Source organism: Lactuca saligna, chromosome 9 (assembly GCF_052625555.1).
Source record: "Lactuca saligna cultivar CGN05327 chromosome 9, ASM5262555v1, whole genome shotgun sequence".
NCBI classification, from domain to species: Eukaryota; Viridiplantae; Streptophyta; class Magnoliopsida; order Asterales; family Asteraceae; genus Lactuca; species Lactuca saligna.
In genome coordinates this window covers 101,649,239-101,661,441 of record NC_136425.1, presented here as the reverse complement: position 1 = coordinate 101,661,441, position 12,203 = coordinate 101,649,239, and the positions used below count along the sequence as shown (strand labels likewise).

Sequence of the window (12,203 nt, the reverse complement as noted above, 5' to 3'; positions counted from 1 at the left end):
CAATGATAGCAATAAAAAGCTCAAATCTATATCTTCTGCTAAAGATAAAGGAAAAATGACTCTAGAAGGTAACTAACTGTTGCTTTTGTTCTCATTTGGCCACTTTCCTTTTTTTTTGTAGTCAATATATCATCAAACTTGTTGTTTGTGTTCACCATAACCCTTTGAGCGGTTATCACAGGTGATAGCCTGTCAAAAGGGTTATGGTGATTACAAACAAGAAGTTTGATGGTATATTAAGTACACAAAAAGGATAGAGACCAAATGAGAACAAACTCAACAGTTGGTTATCCTCCTGAGTCATTTTCCCCAATAAGTTAAATGAAATTAAAGTAGCAAAAGTATCAAAGACTGCAACCTTCTTAAGCCATAATGTACATGAAAAGCATTTCGGAGGGGTAGCTTCGTTAAAGCATGGTTTATGCTATGCTTGTTGTGGTTAGTTGCCAACAGCTCTCCGCAAAAGAATATGACTGCGTATGTGAGGTATCTTTATCAACATAAACGTTTACCTCAAGGTATATTATGGTAATGTGTCCGCAAAAGCTACAGGATCTTGGACATATTGATGTTGTATCTTATCCCAAGAATTCGATCTTAAAGCCTAGTAAACTAAAAAATTAAAACACTTGTGTTTCCACTCGTTTATAGACTTGTTCAAAATCCATGATACGATAAATCATTTGATTGGAAATATAAATGTAGTCATGAAATGAAGCTGCTTAATCAAGATTCCCCTTATAAATATTAAGTGCATTACAAAGTTGTACATGTATGAATAATGTTCTTTAGTAGGTTATGTTAAGCAAGAATGAATCTCATAAAGTCATTAAGATGATCAAAAGATGATGCAAGATTTTCTATAAATGAGTAAAGGGAAAATGACTTAGGGATGATAACCAACTGTTGAATTTATTCTCATTTAGTCCTTTTTTTTTTTACCTAATATATCATCGAACTTGTTGTTTATGTTCACCATAACCCTTTGACCAGTTATCATAGGTGATAGCCAGTAAAAAAGGTTATGATGAACATAAACAAGTTCGATAGTATATTGGGTAAAAAAAATCAAATGAAAACAAACTCAATAAATAGTATAAATAGTTACCCTTCAGAGTACTTCCCATAAAAATAAAAGCTCTTGAGGAGAAAATGACTCATCCGGGTTAACTTACAAACCAATGGAGATTCAAAAAAAAAAAAAATAGCGCCTTAATCATCAAACTAGTAGGTCCACATTAAAATCATTAAAAAAATAAAAATAATAGTTGCATTTACAAACGGAGGATTACTAATTACAGAAAACATCACTAATCAACGAATTCCCATCATTAAAATCACAAAAACCGATCAAAAACAGTCGATCAAACTTCTCCAGACTTCTGCATTCGTATCCTTAGCAGTCTTTCAATAAACTTTTGCTTACAATACCCATCTAATATATCAAAACAGTAACGTTTTACCCCAAAAAAAATCAAGAAAAAAAAAACTTCCATGGGATCATCTGGAGTGTGTTGATTGATCTTCAGATCTTCCTTTATCCATAGAAGTTTCCTTTTGTTGAAAAGAGCTTTCTTTTCCTTTATCGGATGATTTTATGTGAGATTCATCAGGTATTGGAGGCGATTCTGACCATTTTTTACTCCCTTTATGCTGCTGTTTATGAGTTTTAGAATCTTTGTCCACATTCTGCAGATCATCAGCTATTTGTGTTCGTTTTTCTTTCAGAAAATTGAGTCGGTTTGTTATTTTGGACAAAGCTGAAGTTGTATTAGCTGCCTGTCAAACAAATACAAACATGTTTAAATTCAGTCACTGAGTATTAAATGAAACTTTTAGAGAGAAAAATATACAAAATATGTACCTCAGCTTTTGGAGGGGGCCTTCTGGAGCTTGTACACTTGCTTATACTCCGTTCAGGATGTTTACTTGAAAATGAATGAAATGGATTTTTATCAACGTGTTCCTTGCTAGAATGTGTCTCCTGTTACAAACAAATTAAACAAAAACTTTTTAGGGTTATTTTCGATGTCACCTTTTAATGTAGGGCAAAAAATTAGAGTTTGTGTCCCATTAGGATTAGTCTCAGTTCAAGTTTAATATAGATAAATGGGTAACAAATGGGATCTAATTAGATATGTTGCTAGTATTGTTACCTTTCTCCTATGGGAAGTAGTTTTAGATAAACGATCCTTCTCTTTATCTTTTCTGTAACCAAAAAAAGTTAGGTGTCTGAAAAACAAATTTTATACTTTCACAATACCAGTAACAATAACATAGCGACAGTGACAGTGACTGTGACTGTGATCATGACCGTAACCGTGATCATGACATGTGAGCATATGATAAAAAGTTGTAACACAGAAGCAGTGCAGTGACAATGACAATGACAATGACAGTGAAAGTGACAGGTGAGCATATGATGAAAAGTTTCAAAAAAAATGAAGGAACTAGAGATTACACTTTTCCAAGATCAGGAGAAAGTGGTTGGGAACCAGAGCTTTGTTCTCGAGGTTGATTTTGTAATTCAGAATCATCAGCCACTTCCTGATGGGTATCATCTGGATCTGCATTTGTCTTTAGAACATCTAGAAGTTAATGATATAAGGAAAACCTACAACTAATAAACAAGAGACTACGAAAGAAAATAAACTTTTACATCAACAGAAGATTGTATAGCTCCTTGTGTCGCTTTCTCCTTCTGCAACTCTTCCTCTAATCTTGACACCTACGAAAACAATTGAAAAGATGTTAAGAAGTAACAAAATTCCAAGCTGATAGATATTCATCGACAAAACTGCAAAATTTGTCCATGTGGTTTGCATTTTAGGTAAATACAGTTTTGGCATATTTATATAATGTTTCAGATCAAAATATAGAAGAGAAAAGGTTCGCAATCATAAATCAGGTAAATACCCCTTCTGCAAAAGAGACACGACGTGCCTCTAACGAATTCTTCTTTTTCACCAAATCTTCTTTCAAAACTGTATTTCTTTTGGCCTGTAATCAAAAAATAAATAAATAAATAAATAAAAGAAATCAGTGTGAATATCAGCATTCTTTAAAAAATTAATCTTGGTTGAAGAGTGATCAAGAATATGAAAGTTACTACCTCTGCTTCAATTCTCTCTTTCAATTTAATTTTAGCAACCTCAAGCCTCAAAATTTCAGCTCTAATTAGCAATAGAATAAAGAAAGTCAATAAATCAATGCTTTCATTATATAAATATAAAGTATAAACATTTAATATTAGAACACTCAAGTCTTGATTATTATGCTGATCATAAAAGTGTTTGCTTACTGTTGTTCGGTTACTAAATCAATGCTTTCCAAGGGTGATCCCTTCTTTATCTGCATTATATAAATATTAAACGCTATTAACATGCAAACAGTAAATGGAAAATAAATTATTACAACTTTTGTCTCATCAAGATTTACGTTAGTTCGTTTGGGTTTCTTGATAATGAACTCTTCATCATCTAAAAGACTATCTTCTACATCATCAGTAGCTTCATTGGAAACAGAATTTGAGCTAACAGAACCCTACAATGTATTAAAACATTCCATAAATCAATGGTGGAGAGTATAATTTTCTTTTTCATCTCCAAGAAGGAAAAACTTAGTCAAAAATCTAACCTTGCTGTGATCATCATCTCCACTTTCACTATAACTAACACTCTCGGAATCTTCATATGAACAAGAATGCTCGGATCTATTTTCAACATCCACATCCTCATCATCTTCATCCTCTTCATAGTACTCATCACTAACCTCTTCACTCTCACTTCCATATTCATCTGAGTCCGAGTATAGATCACTTAACATGTCTTCTTCCTGCAAATACCTCTAATTTGTATAAACATCATAGATTAATGTTGATGAATAAAAAGGATATTTAAAAAGTACCCCGAATATTTTATCGTATTCCTCTATGAGGATGATAACAATTGCTTGAGCATGATTGGCGGCTGCAGCCGCCTGTAGAAGTTGAACAGACCCATCGCCGCCCATGTCCGGTCCCTTTCCGAGGTCAACTTCACCGGCCAAAAGCGGTCGAAGAAGTAATGGTGACATACAGGCAGCAACTGCCGAAACACTCATTCGATTCACGGTCTTGTTTTCAGCAACAGCTTCCATCATTATCAATATCCTGAACAAGTTATTTACAAATTATTGTAACTAGGTTGATGTGACAGGGGGTTTGCAAATTGCATAACTAGGAAAGTGTAAGGAGCAAACCTGCAAATATACAAAACTTATGTGGCCAAAGTGTGGAAACAAAAAGTGTAGGGACAAACATGGCAATATATGGGGGGGGGGGGGGGGGAGTAAATTGCAAATTTTCTACTACGTACGGACTATTTTTGTAATTTTTTTAAACATATATACCGTTTTTGTAAAAAAAATGCACATTGTATTTTCTATAAATTAGAGGGACAATTTCTCTAATTTATTTTCTACATAGAGATCAAATCTGGCAACATGCGAAAATCTTAAACATACGGGTTATTTTTGTAAAAAGTTGTAGGGGCGAACATGGTAATATATTGCGAGGAAGTAAATTGCAAATTTTCTATTACATACGGACTATTTTTGTAATTTTTTTAAGCATATAGACTGTTTCTGTAAAAAAAATGCACAATCTATTTTTTTTATAAATTACAGGGACAATTTTTATAATTTATTTTCTACATAGGGACCAAATCTAACATCATACGAAAATCTTAAACATAAGGGTTGTTTTTGTAAAAAGTTGTAGGGGCGAACATGGTGATATATTGCGGGGGAGTAAATTGCAAATTTTCTATTACATACGGACTATTTTTGCAATTTTTTAAACATATAGATCGTTTCTGGGAAACAAATACATAATGATATTTTCTGTTTACGAGGACAATTTTTTTAATTTATTTTTTACATAGAAGCCAAACCTAACAACATTGAAAATCTTAAACATCGGCTGTTTTAGAAAATATATATATATATATATATATATATATATATATATATATATATATATATATATCCTCCTTAATAAATGAAAATACTTTTGCCACATGTTACTTTCTTATTAATTTGGATACATGTTATTTTTTGGTAATTTTGATTAAATATTTTTTCCATTTATCATTTTCTTATTTTTTTTAATATTTTCTTAACTAACAATCATATTTACACCTCAATTAATAATTGCCATAGTTGAAAATAACCAATAAATTACAATAATAGTATTTATATAATATTTAATATGTTTCCTTTTAAATATAAATTTTAAATTTTAAATTTCAAATCTAAAATTTCAAATTTAAATAAAATTTTGCTTAAACTTTTATATTTAATTTTTTTGCTTTATCAAACCCGTATAACATACGGGTTTCACCCCTAGTATATATATATATATATATATATATATATATATATATATATATATATATATATATATATATATATACTAACAAGGAATAAATTTGTCCATATGTAAAAACCCTATGGCAAAATTCCAAAATAAAAAGGTCTAGCAGCAAAAGTCTAAACCTCCCGAAGAATACTATTCTTAAGTACTTTCAAATCAATATATAGTATAATTTTATATTGATGAAGTAATTTGAAATTATATTGTTAATTACCTTTGTAATAACCGACGATTTGGTTCTGGGAATGTGTCACAAATGGCTGCACGAATGGCACCGACTTTAGTAGCTCGATCGGTTCCTGACCATAACAACAAGAAAACAATTTCATAATTATACTTTACATTTCTTTTTAGGTAATTAAGTATCACGAAAATAACTATAAAAAAATATTTTTAGGAAAAAAAAAAAAACCATTTGACCCGGGAATAAGACAATATCCAAATCAAGAAAAAACATTTTTCTAACAAAAAAATATATCTCCATCTGAATTCTGGACCAACATTCAGGATTCCAGCTTGAAATTTTGGATTTCGAAAAAAAAAGAAAAAAAAACTCTGGAATTTCAACAACAAGCCAGAAATCCGATTAACAACTCCAAAATTTCTAGAAAAAACCATGTTTTTTACTTAAATTTAACAAAATATTAAACAACCATATTAATGTGAACTATATATGATTTAGTGCATAAATTAGACATTTTATTGAAAAACAGTGACACTAAACACTTTAAAATATAGATTCCGGACATAAGTAGGGATATTTTTTCTTTCAAAAAAGAAATTGGAAAAAAAAATTAAAAAATTACTACAAAATTTAAAGATCAAATCTAGGATGGCGCGTTAGGAATCCAAAAAAAAAAACCTCTTTCATAACGGTTAGATTACTTAATTTTCCTTTCCTTTTATATTATTTTTTACTTTCAAATAATCGTAATTTGATAATGATCTACTCATCTACATTAGTGAAATAAGCTTTGTGTTTAATTGTACAGTTTTTTCAAAGTATGTTGCTATTTCTTAAATTTAAACCGTTGTAAATATACAGTGAGAAATCTTACGATATGCTTCTAATAAAGCAGCACAGCAAGATGCTGGGACCGGTGGTGATGGCATCTCACGGAGAACATACTAAAACAGTATGGTAAAAAAATTAACCATAGTTACATTTTTTATAAAATTAAATAATAAACAGAAAGTAAAACAATAATATAAATAAAAGTTAATTTACATAATTACCATACCTTTATACAATCTCCTATAACATGTCCATCCTCATCTGCAGTAAACTCTATTTTTCCTGTAACAGATTTGAGAAAATGACTGGCAAGAAAAAAATAAATAACGAAAACTTTGCCTTTCTTTCTACACTATGAAAAAAAAAAAATAGCTTCCTAGATTATGTCACTCACCTTGTTCATACTCTCGAATACGATGCTCAACATCATCGACATCTGCAGCTTGTCGCAAGATTCCTTCTACATTGACACCTGGCATCATGTAAAAAAGGACAAATTAACAAATCAACTTAACTGAAAAATATTAGTTTTAGACAAAATACAATCATAAAAAGGATGTATATGATTGTTCTCACCAAAGTCTTCTACATAACAAAGTGCTTTCTCTAAGAAAGATGGAGTTCCATCTATATCTTCCAATGCAAGTAAGATGGGTCGACCTAGTACGATTGATTTTGTTGTTTCGTCTTTTGCTGTTGGATATATAAATAATTATATTAAAAAAAAAAAAAGCATAAGCATTTGTATATATGTTTCTACAATTATTCTTCTTTCTTGCAATGTTTTTCAAGTACACAACCTCTGAGTTGGCCCACATAGTAAATCAGGTATACAGTGATCTGTTAGGTGGCTGACATAAGAAGAATCTTACACTGTTCCTGAGAACCGTCATGAGTATCACCCTTTTCGTTTTTTGGTGTCCCATTTTGTCCTTGCTCTATCCCTGCACTTGGTGCATTTGACAAAGCTGCTTCCAATGCATCTTTCCACTCAAACAAATCCTCGGAAGTTTCAGCCTATATTTATAAAAAAAATAATAAAAAAAAATGTTGAAGTCATTTATGCCATTAGAAGTCCCTATATGTTTTCCCTAGCAGTAAGGGGTTCAAGTACGTAAGGGTTAATGTCATAAATGGGTAACCAACTATTTGTGTATTTTACAACACCAAACTATTTACTTTTGTTCACAAAATATCATTTGAAGACATTCAAATAATCGTATTTTGTGAACATGGAGCTTCGGTTGATTATTTTCTGATACAGTTTTTAATACAATGGTGTTTTGAATTAAAAAAAAAGGTTGTTTTACCCATTTACCACATTAACCCTTAATGTAATGAGTAATGACATTAAACAAAATAAAAACCTTGAGAGTAAAAGCTCTTCCATCACCACCATCAGGGAATAGCACTGTCAATAGTTTCTTATCTGCTTTCACAACAACACTGAAACATGAAAACACAAATAAGGCTCAGTGTGAGCAGACTGATATCAATTGGACAAAAATTTGCAGGCTTTTTTATAAGGTGATTTGATGGGTGTAATAAATGTTGGCCAACCTGCCTGAACTGTTGAGGTCTATGCCACCAAGGGTCAGATTCGAATCCCCTGCCTTTTGAGGTGATGCATTCTGAATATTAACAAAACATTTAATGGATGAATTTCTGATATTACAAAAGTATAAAAGTATTCAACTTACTGGATCACTTCGGAAGAAGACCAATGAGGTTTCGGTTAATATAAACCACCTTTTCTTCCAAGAAGTCCAGCCAATCCCTATACAAGATGTGTAAAATGGATAAGTAAACATGCATAATCAATAATATATATGAAACAATAGCGGACAAAATAAAAGAGAAGTCTCTTATTATTATAATAGGGTTAAAAGCAAGAAATCGTATTGTACTTTTATTGAATAATTTATCATATGATGCTACTTTCATTTCTTCCTAATAAAGCATTCTAGGTAGAAAAAAATCTAACAATTATATTGATATCATCTAAATGCAACAACATTTTTCACTAACTATAGTTGGATATAATTTTCAAAATTGAAAAAGGGTGTAAGCATAATGCTATAAATTGATCGATTTTTCAAAGTACAACACATTGATAGAAGAAAAAATGGAAGTACGATGTTCTAATAAAAAGCAATGAAAGTAGGTTGCTGTGATAGAAAAATAGATTAAGTGCATTGATATTTCTTGTATTTAGCTATAAATAGGAATGTTTAATGTCCCCACAACAAGAAAGATAATGTCAATGATTGAACCTCAAACCTTATTCATGGATTTTCACCTTTTTACTACTAGAAGTATGGTGGAAAAGATGATATGATGATGAAAAAGTAAACACATGAAAAAAAAAAAAAAAAAAAAAAAGTTCAACACTTATAATACTTAAGTACAAAAAAGATAATAATATCACACCTTTTGATGACAAAAATAACGGGCCACTCTTGTAAACCTGCAAACCATGAATTAATTCATTTGTTTAAACATAACCAACCTAGTTTTTCAATTTTAAAGTCACAATAAACATTTCAAATGAGAAAATTAGACGTCTTAATAGTTAATACTATTTTTTTTTTCAATTTCTGAAACATTATGATAAGTAGCAAATAAAATGCATGCCTTGTTGCCATTATGAGATGGTTGTCTCTCCGGCTGTTCAGAACCTGCAGGAAGCGGTGGCAGATTATCACCACCACCATCTCCCTAAAACAAGATTAATAAAAAAAATGATCATGCATTATATACTCCAAATGAACAAGTATTTGATAATATTAAAGATAAATTATACCGGAGGATGAGGATCAGCATTGATTTGGGAATCATGGTGATTTTTAAAATCAGCATAGTTTTTCTTCGAATCAAGTCTGTTCATATTCGAATTTGTTTTACGAATCAGCGTTATGAGTTTTGGTGTTAGGCATTAAGCCATCCGAAATTGCATCCGACGATATCTATTTTCATTCAAATTAAATCAGTCGCCTGCATTACAACCACAACATGTCTTAATAAATTTATTGACGATAATTAAACAATGAATTATCACCCGGATCACAAAATCGATGATACAAATCAAATGTGTTGAAGAATCGAGGCAATAGTTGTAGAGATGATATAAAAGAAAAACATAGCAGAAACGGGTACCCTTATTGAAGAAGAAATTATAGACTTTAATTTACAAGAAATTTGGGAGATGATGGGAATGGGAAAGGGCGAAAAGAGGAAGGGGATTTGGATTTTCTAACGGAAACCCGATGGTCAAGAAAAAATTGGGACCTCGTAATCATTTCTTCCCAATTTTCAGGGTTCATTGTCTTATTCCACGTTGATTTTACACATTACATGCACCCCGTATAAGACTCTTTTTTTTTAATCTCTAGGTTGTCAAGATCTTAATTTTACATACGATGGCATGGGAAAACATTACAAAAAAATATAAGTATCAAACTTTTTCGGTATATGTATATCATTATGTAGTGGTTAATGGCATGATGAAATAGCTAAAAGAAATATTAATACTAATAATTTATCATATAAAAATAGCAACTTACAACCTTCATGTTATTCAATAACAATTCCAACTTTTGAAACTCAATTAAAAACTACAATTTTTCAAGTTTTCAAGGAAAAATGTTTGAAAAGTAAAAAGAAAGAAACTGCAAAAGACTCGCTAAATCTACTATTGTTGAGCTTTTAGTTGAAAGAAGAAACTAATAACAAGTTAATGCTAAATCAGAAATTTTACCATCGATGAGGGTAAAATGCAAGAAGGAAAAAAAAATATGGTTGTTGGTCGTTTATGGTTCAAAAAACAGCACAAGAATAAGGTTATTCTCAACTGCACAGTAGGTAATGAGACCACGTTAATCAGTAAATGGGTAAAGATAATAAAAATTGAATCAAAATTTGGCAATTTTCATGGAATGGTATGTTCGGATTGGATCCCGATCCCGATCCTACGATGATATCTGCAATCTTACATATAAAACGATCACACTGCGATCTGGCAAGGTTTTTATAAGTAGGGTCGTAGGATCTTACGATCCAGATCCCAATCTTAACAACCGTACACTGATGTTTGATGCAATTTGCGAAAAATATAGGTTTTTATATTTTTGTCAAAAGTCATGGTGTTTATCAAACGACATATACCTCACAACCCGATTGCACTACATCATACCACACTTTACAATTTAATATTGTTATAGTGCGGTTTGCAGTTTATAATTACAAAGTTGTGTTTCAAACCTCATCAACTATACATGAGTGGACTTAATAAAACCGTCTGTACCACATCATACCGCACCTTACAATTTAAAATTTTATACTGCGGTTTGTAGTTTATAATTATAAAACCATGTTTAAAACCTTAAAAACTGCCTTCGTGCACCACTAGTGCACCATACCGAACCTTACGATCTACAATTTTTATTGTGCGGTTTGTAGTTTATAATTACAAAATTATTTTTCAAACCTCACCGCCTATATATGAGCAGACTTAATAATACCGTTTGTATCACATCATACCACACCTTACAATTTAAAAATTTTATAGTCTGGTTTGTAGTTTATAATTACAAAACTATGTTTCAAACCTCACCCCATATACATGAGTTGACTTAATATAGAGCTCGAGCTAGCCTGAGCTAGCACAACTTACCCTTAATTTTAGTGTAAATGTGTTATAGTCTGTCGGTAATCCATTGATAATTTGTCTTTAATGTTGTCAGTGATGGATTTGTTACGAACTAATGCCTATAAAGTTTGTTAACATATGCAACCCTTGGATTTTGTTTTTGTATATATATATATATATATATATATATATATATATATATATATATATATATATATATATATATATATATATATTAAATCAAGAACATTAAAAGGATGACAACATTGTTGGACCATTTCAATATTAAGATCTATTGCTTAGATCTAATGGACCTTTTATGTAAATAATGAAAGTTAAATCGTAACACCTAATTTTTGGTTTGTGGTTTATCCCTTTATCTTCTTTATGATGAGTTTGATTAGGATTTTTTGTTGGGTTACAAAGCAATTACTCAGTCTTCGAGACATGGTAGCGTTAATTAAGTCGCTACATGATTAATTAAGTGTGTACTCATCGTGGGTTATATTCGATAATTATAATTGCACATGTATATGATGTAGAATTAGTATAAAAGACTCTGATATAGTGTAACGTCCGTGTTTCGAGGCTAAGCATTGATGTGATGATGTAATAGTAAAGGTCAAAAAATATAACTTATTTTGAAGTAATAAAAATGAATTATTTGAGTATTATGCGAATTATATGAATTTATATGCTTTATACTTGTTTAAAATGATATAATAAATTAAGAATAAAAATAAATGTCAAAAAGTAAATGTTAAATAAACTCGATATCCATGAAGAGAGTTATAATGGTCATGACAAAGACTTCGGAGATATAAAGAAAGCGGAAATACGAGTTATAACGAAGAAGTTATGACATGTCGAAGTTTCACGACGTTGCGTGACGTAAAAATTGAGTTTATGATAAAGTACTTTATAGCCTTAGCGATCTAAACAAAAGTCGCACTATACGTTAAATCGATAGCGTACATAAAAAGAACGTCCAAATCTAACGTCGTATGAGGAAGTTATCAATTTTCTAAGATTTGTCATAAGAGTGTGCAACCCGGAGTTCAAATTTTAGATCGACGGATTTTTAACCGACAAGACCTAAACGAGAATCGAAGATCTCGTTAATCGGA

General features: G+C 30.9%; 1 protein-coding gene across 1 annotated transcript; it reads right to left on the bottom strand.

The window, feature by feature from the left end:
* Positions 1–1,062: 1,062 nt before the first annotated feature.
* Positions 1,063–9,644, bottom strand: LOC145015581 (rho GTPase-activating protein REN1-like). Its single transcript, XM_078974053.1, has 24 exons — positions 9,585–9,644; positions 9,232–9,422; positions 9,063–9,146; positions 8,859–8,895; positions 8,129–8,205; positions 7,989–8,059; positions 7,796–7,874; positions 7,301–7,445; positions 7,005–7,121; positions 6,823–6,900; positions 6,655–6,710; positions 6,472–6,541; positions 5,628–5,712; positions 3,907–4,150; positions 3,637–3,834; positions 3,439–3,543; positions 3,302–3,351; positions 3,113–3,173; positions 2,917–3,000; positions 2,660–2,728; positions 2,462–2,577; positions 2,157–2,208; positions 1,865–1,984; positions 1,063–1,779 (listed from the first exon to the last, which is right to left on the bottom strand). Exons 2-24 carry the CDS (start codon positions 9,313–9,315, stop codon positions 1,501–1,503), a joined length of 2,361 nt encoding a protein of 786 aa, XP_078830179.1. The 5' UTR covers positions 9,316–9,422; positions 9,585–9,644; the 3' UTR covers positions 1,063–1,500.
* Between the last annotated feature and the right edge of the window lie 2,559 nt (positions 9,645–12,203).